The sequence below is a fragment of the Lepidothrix coronata genome, unplaced genomic scaffold (genome assembly GCF_001604755.1).
Source record: "Lepidothrix coronata isolate B3197 unplaced genomic scaffold, Lepidothrix_coronata-1.0 Scaffold210, whole genome shotgun sequence".
In the NCBI taxonomy this organism is placed as follows: domain Eukaryota; kingdom Metazoa; phylum Chordata; class Aves; order Passeriformes; family Pipridae; genus Lepidothrix; species Lepidothrix coronata.
In genome coordinates, this window is record NW_016690390.1 from 246369 (window position 1) to 264888 (window position 18520).

Consider the following 18520-nt stretch of genomic DNA (forward strand, 5'->3'; position numbering starts at 1 on the left):
AATTTGAATCAGAGGCAGTTTGGAGATTTAAGAACAGCTAGATAATTTCTATATTTGAGTGTCTACATGGCACAAAACGTGAGAATATAAAAAACATCCTGCCCACTGCCTTTCTTCTAAGAAAAGAAAGCAAGATACCTTATATCCATACAATTATTTGGCATTTTAATTAAAAGAAAACTGGTAGAGGTCTCCTAAGGGGACTGTAATGAAGCTCCTAAGCCCCACTGACTTCAGAATTACAAAACATTGAGCAAGTTGTGGTGGGATTTAACTCCAGCTGCAGTCTCTGGCAGCCCATTGTAGGAGATACAGTCTGTCCTAATTAAATAAAGGCACCTCCAAGACAGGATTCAGTTTGGCTGATGGAACAGGGACACTGACTCTTCCCAGCACAGTTTATTTTATTAGCTCAGCTGCTCCAGTCTTAGGGCAGATGTGCAACAACTGACACCTAAATACTACACAGGAGCAATTTATTTTCATCTCCAGTCACTGCTACTGCCTGAACACGGGAAGATTTGCCAGAAAACAGGTAAAGCTTTCACAGCTACTGTCACTAAGCAGAATCAACAGCAAGTGATAATTGCTTTTAAATTCAATGAGATGATTCAGTTGTTCCTCTGTGGAGTGTATCATCTCCTCCCTCAACTGAGAACCCCAAAAGCATCCCACAGGGATGCACATGAGGTACACGTGGGAGAGTAACTACAGAAAGCAAACTGAAAGTAGGTTGCTAGTTTTGGTCCATTACTACCAGTGACTTTTCTCCCCCCTTCATCAATTACCTGCTGAGATCATTGGAGCATAATTAACAACCCTAAATGGAGTTATTTCTCTGGGCACGTGTGAGGAAGAGGAAAAGAGGATGAAATAAGGTTTCCTTACCTGTGTTTTGTTCAGTGGGGATTTCTTTGCCCACTCGAACATGTTCTCGTAGACGTTGCCGTCGTAGCGGCCAAGCACAGATCCCAGATGGACATCATGGAAGTCAAAGGAGTCCACCAGGGCCACTGCATTGGGGCGAATCACAGCCAGGAGCTCCTTCACGTGCTGGTTCACTTGGGTGATTTGGGCACTGGTCAAGATACCCGCCTTGGGGGGGGGAAAAAAGGGATTGTAGAAGCCAAAAGAACCTTCCCTTCCCTGTGGTCAGCCTTCCCACACAAAAATGCAGCAGTTCATAAAACACCAGGGTTTTTTTAGTTTACTAAGTAATTAAATTGGCAATTAGCCATACTGTACAAGCAAATGGAGATGCCCAGCACAGCCTACTATACCACCCAGCTATTTAATCTTGGATGGGAGACTCACTCCTTAGAGGCCCTGCGTGCAAGTTTACTTGAAAAATGTGCATACATGTATATTAAATTGCTCCTGGTTTCAGGGAATTTTTTAGGAAGCAGCAAAGAGGAAAAATGGGAGGACAAAATGTACCATGTCTGCCTGAAGACCACTGCTGCACAAGTACATTCTCAAACTAACAGAATGAGGAGAAAAGCAATGCCTGACAATTTAAACCCATTCACTGAAGTAAGAGTCGAGATTTGAAGTGCAAGACCCCCCTTTGAGAGATCCAGCTCTTGGAGCATGTCTAACGTGCACCTCCTTTATTATCTCCTTGTCTTTTAACACACAACACCTGGTCACCAATTGGAAACCACTTCAGCTAAACCTGGCACATGCCTGGTTTCCATTTATCACCCAACTCTCCATTCTGGCAGATCACAAGGGAAACCTGACAAGAGCCTTCCACCAGACCTGCCCTGCTAATGGCCTTCTGGAAGTCAAGAATTTATACCTAAAATATTCATACATTTGGCATTTAAAGCATCTTTGCAAACAGTGAATCTGGCTCTAGAGATCTAAGGTGTTGGGGAAAGACACCAACCTGCAGGAAATCCCCTGTGTTCTTGCTGATGCCGAACAGGGCGTACAGGAGGCACAGGTCGGTCAGCACAGCTCGGACAGCGGCGTTAGACACCTCAGACAGCTTTGCTGCAAACAGCTTCACCACCACGTAGTGGCAGTGTGCCTGCACAGACACAGGAAGGCCAGTCACAAAGGATCACAAAGAGATGAGAAGCTCTTAAGCACATTTTCTGTAGCAGGCACATCACTGACCTCTGATGCCCGCACCAGGTCAACAGAAGTTCTGTTCCAGGCGTCCTCCTTGCTCTTTCTGTGGTTCAGCTCAGCTTGCAAATTCTTTGCTGCAGCTTCTACAAGTCTGTTTTATAAAAAGAAGTTTACACAATAGCACCACATTCACTAGATGACATACATTGAATTCATACGGATTTCAGTCATGGCACATGAGCTCTGAATTATTCTGATGTGCTATGACTGAATATATTGCCTGGACTGAAAAGTTGTGCCTCTGAAAAATCAGTTACCCCTGCTGCAGCTACAATACAGCTATAGGGGGGTAAAGGACATCTGACAGCACCCACATGGTGCTTCAATACCTACTCACATGTAGGCATCTGCTCTACTCTCGCATTTCCTTCATAACAGGCTTGAATATCAGGATTGTTTCTCTCCAGAGAGATCTCTGAGCGGTCTCAGAGCAAATACAACATTGGTATTTGTACACGTGAATATACTTTACATGTAAATATTTCCCAATGGAAAGGGGAGCAGAGTAACCAGGCTATGAGCAGGCTGTGAGTAGCCTCTTGTAACCACAAAGCACTTAACACCGACCCCAACCCAGTGAAGTGTGTCACTTCCCGAAAGCAACACACGGATCAAAGCTCTGCCAACCACGCCTTGAAAATCCAGCATTAACAGGGCAGTGCATCACCACCACCTCCCAGGACACCCAGTTTGGCTTGGCTCAGGCTGGTAACTGTGAACTCACCGGGCAGCACGTGCCTTGTAAGCCTCCACCAAGCTGACAGGGTCGTTGATCCGCACGGTCACAGTCCTGGCAGCCACGTGCTGTGGCTGAATGCGCTGCCTGGAGAGGTCATTCAGGTAGGACACCATGCCAGTAACCCGCTGCCCAGAGCTAACCTGGGTGTAGCTTTTGACAAGGAATCTGAAAACAGAGACAGCAGACGGCAACTCTTACAAATTGTTTGAGCAGAGAAAAGTCAGGCTCAGCCCAGAAAGAACACCGTAGGCATATAATTTTCTGTCAAAAACAGGGCAAGGGACAGAAACATGACACCAGTTTCATGGTAGTACAGAACACTCTTCTGCTACAAATAGCACAACACTGAGGCAGGAGCACCCCTGTGCAGAGCTCCCACCACACCTGGCTGTCTGCAGCATCATGACCGTGTTTTCTCCCTCGTAGGTGCAGGACGGGGTGAAGGTGACGTAGATGTCAGGAATGCCACTGCAGCGGGAGTAGCCGTGCCCACCACAGGCCATCCGACATTCCTCAATGCCAGCATTGGCAGTCCAGGAAGTGAAGGCCTTCAGCCCTGCTGTCAGTGCGTGGAGCTGAGGGACAAAGCAAAGCCAGTTTAGATTTATTTCCCACTCTTGGCTTGCACATGTACGTGCAGCTCCCAGAAAAACACCACTCCTGCACTGTCCCACAGGGTCCTGTTTTTCTTGCAAGAACTCTTTCCTGAGCCAAACTATTTATAGGAAAACCTCTGTACATGGAAAGTCCACTTTTCAGTACGCCACCCTTTCTGTGCCTACGCATTGTATGCACAAGTCTGTCTTCAACTGCCTGTTGTCACACCAGGTTCTCAGACAGAAACCCTAACAGAAAACAAACATTTTACAACCCTGGCCCCTCAGTATGGTATTGATACCTTTGATCAACACACCTGTTCTACCCCAGCCACTTGGAAGAACAATTCAGAAGCTACAGCACAAGCATAAGACCAGTCTCAACTCCCAAGTGATATGCCATCATTCCTAAAAAGTCACCTTTTGATAAAATATATTCCCAGTAGCTTTCTCACTGTGCATTACTCCCTGTTTTTTATAAAGTGCTAAATGAATAGTGCAAATAAAGAAGTAAAGGTTACCAGCACATACTGGGCTTGGGGGCTTTTGAAACTACAGAAGTATAAGTTATCTCACAAGTGAAAATTGTAAAGAAACCTCACATGAATTCAACAAACACCCCTCTGGTTCCCAGAGGACACAGTACCTCTGGCAGCTCACTCAGGTCCCCTTCATTGATGTCCCCACTAATACGATGGTAGGTGTCTTTTATGTAGGCTCCCACAAAATGGAAAGCATATGCTGTTGCCAGGAGAGGAAAGAGTTTGTATTGCTGGGTCTGATAATCCAGGATCTGGGGTTCTGGTTCCCTAGAGCAAAAGACAGAGGAATCAGCATGCCAGTGGCCAGCAATCTGCTGCTGCAGAAATCCCATTCATAGCACAAGCTACACCCGTATCAAGCTGGAGTATCTAAGAGTACCTAAGACCAGTAAATGCCCCTGGCAGGGGAGGACATTTTGGCAGTCAAGAATGAAAGATTTTTTTCAAGTTTGTCCTGTTTCCCAGGACAAAGAGTGTTTTGAAACAGTATCAAGTGCCAAAACAAACATCAACCACAGTCCCTCTTCCCTCCAGTAACTGAGAATTTTCCCTCAGCACTAAGGCTGCTCCTGGGTGTCCCTGCACTCACCCTGGCTTCAGCTCAGACTGGTGTCTCACGGCGCTGTAGCGGATGGCGATGGTACAGGCGCGGGACAGCGAGCGAGCGGAGTCACCCACGATGAGGGAGCGGATGAACACCATGGTCCCATAGGTCAGCTTGTCACTGACAGGCTTCACATAGGTACCATCTGGTTCAACCTACCAAAATAACCCCAAAAAACCCAGCTTGTTGAAGTTTCCTCCCTTTTACATGTCGACACGTCAAGCTCAAAACTCATCAAGCAGCACTTAAGCAACCCACAATCCTTTTGGTGCACTTATTCAGCCACCCAAGAGCATTCAGTGTGTCCATGTCTAACAGCAGGTGCTGAAACCCACTGCTTTACCTGAGCATATTTCATCAGCATGTTCTCCCGAGGAATTCGGAAGTTGTCCATTTTCAGGTAGCCGTTATCCATTTCATCGTAGCCAAATTTTGGGCCAATGTCACCCACTGTAATACCTGCCACAGACAAAGCCACTTGCATTAAGAAACAGGAACTAAACACCACCTGAGAGGTTCAAGCTTTCTCCAGTAAGAAGATTGTTTAGTTTTCTAGCAAGTCCCGGCAGTGTTATGAGTAACAGCTTTGATGGAAAAGTGGTGTCCTGGTTTTGGCTGGGATTGAGTTAATTTTCTTCCCAGTAGCTGGTACAGTGCTGTGCCTTGGATTCAGGATGAGAAGTGTTGATTACACACTGATGGTTCAGTTGTTGCTGAGCAGTGCTTGCACCAAATCAAGGACTTTTCAGTTTCCACACTGTGATGCCAGTGAGGAGGTTGGGAGGCACAACAGGCTGAGAGGGGACACAGCCAGGCCAGCTGACCCCAGGTGGCCACAGGGATATTCCACTTCATATGGCATCATGCTGAACAATAAAATTGGGGGAATTGGGTGGTGTGGCAGCCCACTGCTCAGGGACTGTCTGGGCATCAGTCAATGGGTAGTGAGCAATCACATTTTGCATCACTTGTTTTGCATATTCTCTTATCATTATTATTATTAATTTCCCTTCCTTTTCTGTCCTATTAAATTGTCTTTATCTCAGCCCATAAGTTGTACCTTTTTCCAATTCTCTTCCCTATTCCACTGTGGGAGAGGAATGGCTGTGTGTTTAGCTGCCTGATGGGTTAAACCACAAGTGGACATCAAAACATGGGAAACTTCCTAACTTCCATACAGTCCTACTATCCACTCACTGCAGGAGCTGCCTCTGAAGTTCACCCAGCTCACTTGCAGCTAAACAATGATGAAAGCTCTTCTTTCCCTTTCAGAAAGCAGGACATGCTGCACTAAGAATGCATAGGAGACACTGGGGAGACAGTGGGACAGAATAAAATCCCAAACTGCACTTCACATTGAAGGCATGATAAAAGGTGATTTAGTGGTAGTTCAGTCACAAGAAAGCCTCATTTAAGCCCTGTGATCTAATCACTGAAATCAGCTAATGAAGTAAGCCATGGACATCAACAAGAGAGCAGCTGTGTATAGTCAGAGAGAAAAAGATCTAACTTATTCCATGAGATGGATTTTAACCCTTAACATGGATTTTTACCTGGTAGAGGTTCATGGGTGCCCAGCTGCCTGATGGGAACAATGAAGGCGTGCAGCCCTTTGCACTGGCCCTGGGTATAGAGCTGGGCCAGAACGATGGCGTGGTTTGACGTCTTCCCAACTGCAACAGGAGTGGGAGTCAGAAGGAAAAACACAGTCAAACATACTTACACACACAGAGTCTTTCCTTAAAGCAGGATCTGAGATTACCTGAACCACATCATGCAGCAGAAAACCAGATTTACAACACTGGTTATCACCCCAACTGTACAGCTCTAGACAAACAGTGTTGCTCAAGTCAGTGGAAGTTGCACAACACAATTCTCTCGACTACACAACACCAAGTCCTTGGCAAACCTACCAGTGAAGCTGAAGGAAATATAAACTTTGATACAACCAAACATTACATTAAATTCATACAGTGTGACTGGTTGTGAACAACAGTCCAGAACACACAGATGATGTTTTAGCAGGCTCTGGTAAGTTTGTTTCTTGGTGTTCAAGAGTAACTGCCTTTCAGCCAGCTCTTTGGGTCAGCTTTCAACCATCACTCTGTAAATGCAACACACATGACATCACCTCCCCAAGTTATTCCATACACCTTCCAGCTTTAGACAGTGATGCACTTACGTCCACCTGGCCACCACTTAATGGAGGTGACAGTGGGGCTGTTGAGAATGAACTCCTGCGTGGCAGGGTCGTAAGTGGCTGTAGTCTCTAGACCCCGAAGGTGAGTCCCTGAAAACAAGCAAACACATTGTTTTGGCAGAAAGTCAGTCAGAAAACAGAGACAAGGATAGAACTGGACAACGGAAAGTGGAACTCCAGTAGTAATGTTTAAATTTTAACTTTGCTTTTAGGCTACATAAAGAACTGAATTTCAATCAATTAAGGAAGAACAAGTGATAGCCGGACCACAATCTGGGACCTGAAGCCAATTCTCAGAAAACATGTCAATTTTTTTCCCCCAGTGGTCTAAGACTAGTTTTCCAAGCACCTCCAATCTGACACCTTTTTGTTATCACACACCAGAAGCCCTTTCTCAGTTAAGGCATTCCACAAAACCACGCTCACCTCAATTTCACTAAAATGCAATCTGATTAAACTGCAAAATAAAATCATACCCTTCTCAGCCACAAGATGAAATAAGCAGTGCCCACTACCTCTTTATTCCCGCTCAGGCCTACGTTCTCCTCACTTGGTGGAGTTGATCTCCCAAACGAGACCACCCATAGCTCCAAGACAGCAAGTAATGGCACATGAATGCCAGGGGACTGATGCAGGCAGATGAAGAGACTGAAAAAAGATGGAGGTAATTCCAGGAACAGCCTTTGTCTTCTGCCCCCAACTCTTCACACACACCTGTCTTAGAGCAGTGGCACTGTCCCTGCATGCCTTAAAAAACCAAAAATCACTACTTGCTTAAACTAGGCAAGCTGTGAACACTCCTGAGAGTCTGGATTGAGAGAGCAGAACAAGAGCTCCAACATGAAAAAGGGGATCACCTTGATGCAACCACGTTCCCAAAACACGGAGGTAATGGCAGACTTCCACAGGCAGCTCAACACAGACTTACTGTGCTGGTAAAGGATCTTCAAACCTCACTAGTTGCAAGAGATTCTCCTCAGACTTGCAGTTACTTTATGCTTCATACAGTCTCTACATTTCACTTCAGCACAAGCGTGAATCCTGCTCATTCTTAGAAAATAATTCTCATCTGCAACTCTCAGATGTCAAAGTTTCCCAAGGCACAGTATCCTCCCTTTGAAACTTGGATTAAAAGTGTTGCAATCACAATACTGCTGGAGTTATCAAAATCCATTTCAAAGCTTGAAAGCAAAGGAACAGCAACAAAAACCAAAGTCTAGTTGAGACAGAAAATTAAAGACACACCAAAACATTTCACAGTCCAATTAAAAAGAACACATGGGAGTTAACAAAGGGGGAATAAAACTCCACACAAAACATGAGTATTGGAACAAAGTCATCCACATGTTCTCTGACCCAAGGTCAGTCCAAGGTGACAAGCAACTCTTTAAAGTTTTTGGTATCTCTTTCAGTACCGTAAAAGTTCCGTCCTTTTGTCTTCACACTGGACATTAATTACAGCAAAGCAGAAATCAAACTGGAAAGAATGATGAACAGATGCCACCAAACTGACAGCACCAGTCAGAGGCACTAATGACACTGGTTTGAATGGCACAAGGAGCACTCAGGGTGCTCACAAATAGAGCTACAGACACCAAACCCTCCTGTAGGGGGAAAATGGAGGAAGCAGCACGTGGCAATAATGCCCTGTTAAACACTTCAGAGGCTGCCCACTTCTCCCTACAGCCACAGCTGCACGTGTGAAGTCTCTGGGATACACACACACCATTCTTCCCAGGCAGGGGAACGCTCTGTACACAAAGCCATTCTTAGAAATAGCATTTAGTGAATGTACTGTACCATGGCCCATTTCAGTCTGGGCATAAGTGCCAATGATCTCCAGGTTCCAGGCAGGCATGAAGAAGCGATCCTGCTGCTCTGGGGTTGCCTGGGTGAGAAGGGTGGGGAGGAACATGCCCAGATGAAGGTCCAGAGGCTCAGGCCGTCCACGGTGAACAAAGCTGTGAAGAATTGTCATGGGATGGGAGCGTGAAGGGAATGTTATGGGAGGGAAGCAAGCATGAGGATTCATGGTGGAGATTCAGGAAGAGACAAAAAGAAAAAAAAATGATTCATGTGTAAATCCGAGTTCATCCAGTGTATTTTAGAAAGACAGAGCACTGTCCTTTTCTCAGGCCTGAATAATAAGAAATTACACTCACTTCAAAATAAACGTGGTGCAATGCATTTCTTTCTTATCATACATAAAATGCATCTGCAACATTCACCTATTTTTGATACACCATGATTGATTAAAAAAAAGGGATTAATCCAAAGCAAAGACAGACCAGACCTTCACTCTGGTTCTCAAACCAGAGCATCCCTAAGTTAAATGGGCTGAGGCAGAATGTCAGTTTGATGAAGATGTGATCTGGCTGGATGCAGGGAGCCCTCACCCAGACATAGGAAGTCCACTTTTTTAATCCTCTTCATTTTTTGAAGGCAGAACCTGGTAGAAATTCTTGTTTATCCAGCTGAACAAGCTAAATTTTAACTAAATTTTGGTTTTTTAAAAAAGGCAAATCATAACTGTCTGCATTACTTACTTAATTATTTTTTTTTTACATTAAAGATCAGACACTACTAGTGTACATGGCATTCCAAACCAACTCCCTTCAACTTCTGCTATGTTTAAAAAAAAAGGACAGTGCTCTGGATGTGTAAGTCAACGTTGTGAACACGAACAACTCGGCAAGAAAGCCAACATTTTTCAATCTGCAAATCACCAGCACAAATTATCTCCAATTAAACATGTTTCATTAGAACAACTCTTCCTCCAAGTTCTGTCAAGCACCACTGTGAAGTAGTTAAGTGGTCTATTAAGTTTTTCAATATGAAGAATTAAATGCTTATTAAATCTTTAAATATTGACAGATTTGAGTATTAAAATAGTGGGGATAAATTGAGGATCAGTACCTGCACCTGGCCCATTTATGTATGAAATAATGTCTTTAACAGAAATATATATATATATTTAAGTTATATGCATTATGGAAAGAGCACTGGTCTGAGCTTGGCTCAAACTCATTTGACATTCTCATCAAAGTGGGAACAATGCACCCTTGTGTTCTCTAAACACACATTAGTATGAACTAGCTCTATCCCTGGGGCTTCCCAAGAACTGCAGTTCTGTTCTTTGATATTCTCAGGCCCCTATAAATAAATTCAACCATCTAACAAACCCAGCAGAAATATTTTCAAAGCTTTTTGACTGCACAGTGACCGAGCCCAAGAGGGGACTAATGTGTTACCAGGAATACCGGATTATAAGTGAGTTCAGTACTGTGAGAAGTACCCAGCTAACAGTCAGTGAGGGAAAGGAAATCCTTATTTACCAGCAATAGTTATAAACCAGACAGAAACAGCACAGTATTTTCACTGCTCCTTCTCATTTCCTGTTTAGTCCTATTAAGTGCTATTTGTGCTTTTTCTTTCTTTGATTTTTTTTTTTTTGAGAGACTTCTTCGCTATGGAACAGGTTGAAATCAACACAGGCTATCACACAGGTAGTCACGAAGATAAAACCGAGCAACTACCCATCCAGGCTGGGGTTCAACTCAATAATCAATGGTCTATTTCCCCATCACCAGTTTCTAAACATCAGGATTAAATTAAGCAAAGTTCAGTGACAATTACTGCAGCAGCTTTATAGGTGGAGTAGTCAGATGCTCGACATTCACAAAAGTTTGCATTTTAATTATTCAGCAGAGAATATAATAGTTCTATTTAGCGTCAAATTACCATCAAACAGCATGAGAACGATCAGCAAACCAGACCATCACCAGGCAAGAAAGTGCAATGATGTAACGGGAAATTGCAAGTAAAAACCAATCACTTCAGTGAGGGTGTGACTGATTGAAAGCAGCTGTTGTAGGAAAGCAAACAAGGACAGCAGGCATTGATTGTTGCCATCCAGTTATCCCTCAGTTTCGGTGTCGAGCTGGGTTTGCCAACTCCATCTCTCCCAGGCAGGGCAGAGGACAGGATTTCTTTCATTGAATCTTCTACAAACGTTTCAGCAGCTGTAAATGAACAACCAGGCAACCGGCATTGCCATCCAGCTTCTGCAGTGTCCAGACTTGTACACCTCATGCTTTCCCAGTTCAGATGCCAGCACAAGCACTGGAGTCTTTGGTTTGTTAACCATTCTTGCTGGTATTTAACAGCCAAAATTCCAAGTTCTGGGCTAAAAGATTGTTTTCTGATGCATAAAATGTTTTTTCCTTTGAAGCAGTGGAAGTTTTCAACAATAGCAGGAGTAAGATGGTTTTTTTCCTTATAACCAAGACCTTTCCATGAAGTTGTACAGCTGCAGTGAAGAAGCATCTGGAAGAAAAGTGCCTGGGGCAAAGCATACCTGATTTTCAAACCAAACTGCAGTCTCACCATGCTCCACTGCACCTAAAGGAATGCTCCTGACCTGTTTCTGCAGGCCAACCTTGCACTGAGAACTCTGAGAGACACGTGCCCCAAATGCAGGCAAAAATAAAACCCACAAGACTGTTGGCTGGCACTTTCCAACCAGTTCAAGTGAAATTCAGACTCTGAGGGCTTAGAACAATCTCCTCACCATAAACAACTACAGAGGCAGTGATCAGCTAAGAGGTGCATTCTGGAAAAGACCAAAAAGAACTCTGGGATTGTCAGGATGTAAAAACAGGTGGCTGTCTGGCTACAGGGCAAGAAACATCAACCATTAACCAAGGTATTTTACCTTTCCCCTTTTAGAGTTAACCAGGGAACATCATCAACTTACACACTGGAGTTACAGAAGAGAGGTTACCCATTGATGCCTGAAGGGAACTAACCATGTCCCAACTCGGTTTGGGCGTAGGTGCCAATTATCTTGACTCCACGGGCCAGGGGCAGCCACTTCTCCTTCTGAGCAGCAGTCGTTTGGGTCTCTATGGTTTTTTGAAACATGCTGAAGTGGAGACCCAGAGGTTCAGGCACATTGCCCGTGCATGTTCTACAGGAGAGAAATAGAGGGATCTGGATCTCAGTCTTACTGTGATTGTGAACCTGAAAGGCTTTTCTCCAACTAAGAAAAATAATCTCTTGGCCTATTTCAACCTTTTTTTTTTTGTCACACAACCAACCTTCAAATATGGAGGTATTAGAAGCAATGAAAATGGGGAAATAAATGTTTCTTCCAGACATTTTCATCTCCCCATGAATCCTGCTGTTGCTATGTAACTGTATAATAAAATATTATTCTACAAAGATCTAGGGGGAACTTAAAACTAAGGACGTGAAAACTAAATCAGCTATTTCCTCCCTCATCTCTCAGGCTTGGTGGGAATCAATCCCACTGCTGCTGGTAGCCTACAACTAGGCCTTTATTAGCTACAAGCAGTATGTACTGAAAAGGAAAAGGCTTCTTAGGTGACTGAGTGCTTTCCAGAAGGGCTTTGTATTACCTGTAGCTGCTCCTATCAGTTGTGAGATCAGGAACTCACCTTTAATTAAAATTACCATTGCAGTCTAGTGCTGGAGGGAATGGAAGGAAAAATCAGACATTTTAGGTGTCCTTTATCTAAGCAGAAGATATTTCATGAGAGAAAATTCTAATTATTTAGTAGCCACGATGGCAGGGAAAGTGCATTCCCAAGTACAACAAGCTCTATAACAAAAACATGCTATAAAGTGTCACTATGGAGTACATGACTCCACAACATCTTCCCTTCTGATTTTTCCAGGACCAAAACTATTGCAATCAAGTAATCTGATGCTGGTGATTAATGCATGAACTGTGCTTTAAGCTGGTGTGAGTGCAGCTACAGTGTCTCAAGTTCCTGGAACAGAGGCAGATGGTTCTCTTACCAGAAAACACTCGACTACAGCAGCACACGTTTACAAAGCTGATGCTTTCAGGGTGACCAAGGGCCTAAAAATGCCACAAGGACAGCAAGACAGAATACCTTCAGCATTCTTGTGGTTTCCTAAGTGGGTTATTCTCTTAGCCCAGGACCCATATAGCAGCAGCAGCACCCTTTATTTCCTCACTGCCTGCAGCACAGTTATTGTGCATCTGCTCCTCGGGCCCAAAAGGACAAATCTACAGGGAGAAACCGAGTGCTGACTTTGAAATGCACAATTTCTGGGCAGCTTGGGAAGAGCTTGAACAGTTCTTTGGGTATTTTCAGAGGCTACTGAAGGAATTTGTGAAAAAGTTGCAGCACATGCTTTGCTGTCAGAAAAATCACGTCAGACGCTGCTTCTCTGAAGGTAATGCTTCAGAAAAAACAAGAACATTAAAGGCCACAGCTGCAACTTTCACTGCCTATGAGTAAGTTTAATCACAAGTGCCAGGTATCTTGTGCTTAACTAGCACCTTCTCTGACAGGAGTGAGACAACAGAGGTTTTGCAAGTGGATGCTTTAACACCCCTGTGTCAGGAGGTCATGGTGTTTCGCTAACTAAACATGCAGCATTTTAGCAGCTTCTCCCATTAACTAAGCTGAAAGCTAAATTACAGCAGAAACTGTTCATCTCTGCATACTCCACACTGAATATTTAGGATTTTCTTAACATGCCTTTTAACAACCTGAACCACAAGAAGGCAGAAACCTGTTTTCCTCCAGAAGAGGAGGAACAGCTGTGAAGGGAGGAACAAAAGGCTTTCTTCTCTTCTTTTCCTTTCTGTGAACTCTTACTGCTTCCCATCAGAATTTCTACATTCCCACTGCCCACTGCCTCTGTTCCCCAGAGGCTGCAGTGTGTGCAGTCATCAAGACTGACTGTGGCACTGGCCATTTGTTCAGTGACCAACGATCACCTTGGTGGCCTGAGGTCAGATTTGCTGCGACAACCAGTGTCACGAGGAGGCTGCACCTCCAAATCCACTGATGGGAGATGGATGTGTAGTAACCCATGCTTTGGCAATATAGATCTTTCCACATTTCACAGCAACCAGTGCCACCCACACAGAGTCACAATGACAGGTAAGTCATTGTCTCTCAGTGCACAGAGCATGACAGAAGCAGAGTCTGCCTCTTCAGAGGCTCCAAAGCTACATGAACAACTGCAAAGCCACTCTCAGGCTGCAGAGCTGGGTCACAGAACAGGGTTAAAGCAAAGTCTGCATGCAAACTTTTCTGCTTTTTGCAGGAGTCCTTGAAGTAACTCTCTCAAGGAAGAGCATGAAGGGTCATCCCAGTGGAGGAGGAGCAGGAGCTATGTCTGTACTGTGCTTACTGGGCCTCAGAGCTGACAAATCCTATGGGAATAAACTCCTATTCCAGCTGTATCAAAAAAAGCAAGTCAGACTCATCCACTTCAAATTAATTTAGCAGTGGCCAGTAGGGCCTTTAGTACAGTTTTTCTGGTTTGATTCCTCAAAGCTACACCAGGTTCTAATTTAGTGTCAAAAGAAGACGTAAGGACAAATTCCCACAGGGAAAGTGCACGTTCACACAATGCCCATGAACACAGGGATCGCTTGGTGACCAGCAGCTCTTGGATCTTCTCCTCTTCAGTGACCCAGTTTCTCCCAACTGTTTTTCACTTCTTCATTTAATCCCATTTTCCTCACTGAAGGTTAATTAAACTTGAAGGTGGATTAAAACTGGCCAGATTGCTCTCTTCCAAGAGCTCTGTAGCATCACACATCAGAACCACTTCCCACTTCTCATGCTGACTTACATTTTGCTGTAGTTAGGACTGTCAAAGAAATCTGAAATATTGGCACTTTTAGGCTGCTGGCCTTCAAAGCTGTATCACAGCAGCAACTGCAGTGTGGACATAGAAGAACTGAGAAGCAATTAAAATGGATTCTAGATATATTTCATAAATCCTCTTACAGTTTGGAGTCCAACAAAGCTCTTTGGAAACAGAGGAGGAGCATTCATTCACTTGGGCATGTCACAGCAGCAACAACTGTTAATGTGTATCTTCAGGGCAGCTGAAGGAAGCAGCATTTCTCCTCACCTATTCATAAATCAAGCTATAAAGTCAGTGAGTCGTGCCAAGCTCCTTAATGCTGTTCAGGGAATGTAAGAAAGCTACAGGAAAACTACTGGCTCAAAATTCTCCAAAAATTGCATATGTAAATCTGTCCCTGCTGTTTGGGGATGACTGAAAGAATTTCTTAGGCTTCCATATGTAAAACTCTGATGGTCCATCACAATAAATACAACTTGACATCTGAATCAAGGACTTCAATCTCTTTCATAAACTTCATTCAAGGCATGTTGCAACACCATATCCACTCAATTTTCCAATTTGGAAAAATGCATGAACACAAATACAGTTCCTCCAGGTCAGCTTTTGCACTCATGGAGTTTCTTCTAGTTAGCACCAATTAGCATGTTTGGATACGTGATAGAAATAAACTTCATTTTGCCAGCTGGGTGGAGTTCACCGAGTTTAAAAAATATTTGACACTCAGCAGGTGAGAAAGTGGAGACAGATGTTAAAATGCAAATGAAATCAAAGGATGAAAAAATAATCCTTTCATTTCTTCCATTTATTAAGCAGCAGTAAGCCCACATCCTCCCTTGCCAACACCAGACACTACAGTAAAGAAGTCAAATGAGGAATAGTAAGTGTATAGTTCTCAGAGCAAGCACAACTTGCACTTGTAGGCAAGTTCATGTACTGCTCTTCATTCTGTTACATGTCATTGTATGTTATTCTACATGTTTATGTAGAATAAATATGGTTAAAAAACGGTAAAAGCAGTCAGTCTAAAGTAATTGCATTTATATTTTAAAATCCTGAATGCCTGCAATTAGAATTGACTCTGAAAAAAGTCTTCCTCATTGTTTCAGTCGATTTTGGATCATGAATTCTGACTCATTACACCTGACTATTCCTATCTCATAAAATATAGAGGTATTATTTGGTGTCTATATGAAATGTTACACTTTCATCCATTTAAAGTTAAGAATTGCTGACTCCCACACAAGTTTATGGAAATACAAAACTAGAATCTCTCACTTGGCTACTTCTGAAAAGTCTGTTTTCATATGATATTGTCAGTAATGCTACCAAAGACAGCATTTACATTGCAAACTCCATCGAAATTTGCCAGCTGGCAGATTGGATAGAGTTCTCTAAATTTTCTCCATACAAATAAATGAAGAAACTTCCCTGTCACTTCCAATAACCCTTGTGGAGAAAAAAAAAATTAATCATTAACTTTTACTATGCAGCACTGGAATAATCCAATACTGTCACTGAACTTGTTCTTTTTAAAGTTGGCATTGGTGGACAGTGAGAGCAAAAACATTTACTTTACTTCCACGAGAACTTTCATGACACAGGTCAGTGTGGACCAATTTCTTGGAAATTAAAACCACAGTGATTTCAACTACCTGCTCCCAATACTCATGCCCTAAGGCCCATGCCAGATTTGCTACAAAACCAGTCAGAGGGGGCTTGTGATTCATTAAATACTGTGCCAGAGGATATATCCACAGTGTTACCATAGATTTCTAGATCTGTGTAATCTGTTAACAGTCTCTGTTTGATTAAATCAGAATGAGTTTAACAGAACTAAGGGGAAAAATACATCAAAATCAGGAACTAAGTTCTGATTCCTCCTGGAAGGGATGAGAACTCAGATGTAAAGACGGTCTTATTTTTATTAACTTAATCCAAGGGTTGTATCAGATAAACCAAAGGTCAGATAGAACAAAAAGCCTCTGGGTCAAAGGGAACCACTGCAGCACCAGGAGCGTGGAGGTGGGAGATAGGACAGGCAGAGATAAACAAGAACTTCTAAGCCATCTTGGAACATTTTCAAGTATGCCTGCAACGTTACTTTATTAGGTCTAAGTGCAAAGTGAAGTAATCGGATTTAAGATATTTCATTAGAAGCTGCAAACTCATCAGATCTATTCAGGCTGAAAATATTTTAGTGTATTTTTTTACTTCTTTCGTGGGAAAAAAAAAAATCAAGCTACAAGTCCCATTTTTTACTTTCTGCACCACATATAAGAAGTAGGGTGTAATTGTTAATGGTGCATCTCTAATCAATAATCTAAGAAAACATAATATTCATGAAATCAAGGTCTCATCTGAAATTCACTAAAGCCAAGACTTCAGTGGACTTTTGCACAGGTTTTGAGCTTCCCCTGGACAGCAAACATAGGGAAAAAAGCACAACTCTAACGTCCTTGGTGATGATCACAGTACATACAAAAAGCAAATGCTGGATGTAGGTACCTTTTAAACCAGAAGATCTCTTCAGGATCTGCAATTCCATATTCCCTTAACTTCATCACCATCAAGGAGCTCTTCCTGATGGCTTGCTCATAGCGTTGGCTACGGGACAGGAAGTTCAAATCCTCATGCTGGAAGTCAGGGTCATTAAGAACTAAGGCCTCTGGGGACAGAACAGAAGAGGAAAACAAGCTCAGTTTCCACAAACCTCAACAAACAGTGGGTGAGAAATGACCCAGCTTTTTACCTGCTGTACCTCAAGGCACAGGTACCAAAAAATTAAAAATAAAATTGGAAGTTAATGAAATCAGAAAAAAGTCAAAGCCCTTTTAGAGAGCAACTCCTGGCACTCTCATTTTACACATAAACCCCATGATTAGTTCAGAGCACTCTGGACTTGGCAGGAGGGCAACTCACTGACGTAAGACCTTGCAGGTCCCCCAGCAACAGCCTCAGAGGCTCAGGCTGCTGTCCCTCAGCCTCCTGAACTCTGATCCCTTCGTAACTCCCTCCCTGCAGAAGGGCACAGCGACTATTCCCACTGTGCCAACCGGAAAACAAGGTACCCCGAGGCCACAGACCTCCTATGGTCCCCTCTTTGGCACAGAAGTTACACAACAGCAGCCCCTGACAGTCCCACCCCAGGGAAGAGAATGGAAGCAGTTCATTAATCTCTCATACCACAGTGGTGGCAGGTGACAAACAGGTGACAAACAGGTGACATTTGTACTGTTGGGCAAGTGCGTGGCAGGAAGGAAACAGGAGAGGAGAGGGCCCGAGTGAAATAACCGTGAGAAGCTGCCTCTTACTCTCCAGAGGAAGGGGAAACAGAAGTAAAAGGACATTGCTCTATCAGGGTCAGCTCAGAGCCTTCCTGGAAAGGGGACGAGAGGGAGACCAGGGACGTAACGCAGCTCCTGTTCCTGTCTAACCCATCAGAGAGCTCCTCTCCTGTCTAGCCCTAAACTTCCTTTAGGCTGTGACCATCTGTCTGCAAATCTTCTCTTTACAGCTCTGCCCTCTCCTTGGAGTCCCCCCTCTCCCCAAAAGCTCCTCCACACATCCTTTCTCCCCATGTGTCCCCCTCCTCACAACCTCGACCCTCCTCACCTCCCCCGAGGGTCCCCACCCCGTTTCCCTGTCCCCATATCCCGGTCTCCCTCGCCCTGGGGGTCCCCTCTTGGGTGTCCCGCACTCCACAGCCTCTCCCCTTCCCACCGCCGCGTCTCCTTCTCCTAAAACCTCCTTCTCCAAGCCCTCACCATGGCTGTCTCTGCCCCTCCTCGCCCTCCCCAGCCCGGTCCCCGCCGGGCCCTCCCTCACCGATCTCCTTGCGGCGGCGGGTGCGCTCGGGGCCGCCGTCCAGGATGTGCGTGAGCAGCAGGGGCTGGAAGGTGGCGGCGGCGCGTTCCCTCCGCAGGTCCGCGTTCATCGTCATCGCGGCGGCGGTTCCGCTGTGTCCCGGTCCCGCTCCCAGTCCCGATCCCAAACCCGGCCCCGATTCCGGCCCCGCTCCGCCGGCGACGCCCCCGC

At 44.3% G+C, this 18520-nt stretch overlaps 1 protein-coding gene across 4 annotated transcripts in view; it reads right to left on the reverse strand.

The window, feature by feature from the left end:
• The window catches only part of ACOX1 (acyl-CoA oxidase 1), a 20377-nt gene extending 1877 nt beyond the window's left edge, over window positions 1-18500 (reverse strand). The window contains exons 1-13 of one of the 4 annotated variants that reach the window (XM_017833010.1): window positions 18311-18500; window positions 16991-17150; window positions 8621-8781; window positions 6803-6910; window positions 6174-6293; window positions 4964-5079; window positions 4606-4775; window positions 4121-4283; window positions 3263-3453; window positions 2864-3043; window positions 2125-2230; window positions 1892-2035; window positions 889-1095 (exon numbers count right to left, since the gene is read on the reverse strand). In XM_017833010.1, the coding sequence (XP_017688499.1) occupies window positions 889-1095; window positions 1892-2035; window positions 2125-2230; window positions 2864-3043; window positions 3263-3453; window positions 4121-4283; window positions 4606-4775; window positions 4964-5079; window positions 6174-6293; window positions 6803-6910; window positions 8621-8781; window positions 16991-17150; window positions 18311-18425 (1941 nt within the window). In that variant the 5' untranslated portion in view covers window positions 18426-18500. Of the gene's footprint in view, window positions 1-888; window positions 1096-1891; window positions 2036-2124; window positions 2231-2863; window positions 3044-3262; window positions 3454-4120; window positions 4284-4605; window positions 4776-4963; window positions 5080-6173; window positions 6294-6802; window positions 6911-8620; window positions 8782-11628; window positions 11790-16990; window positions 17151-17234; window positions 17346-18310 lie in introns of those variants that run through there. The other 3 variants (XM_017833009.1, XM_017833011.1, XM_017833012.1) reach the window with 3 other exon arrangements.
• Between the last annotated feature and the right edge of the window lie 20 nt (window positions 18501-18520).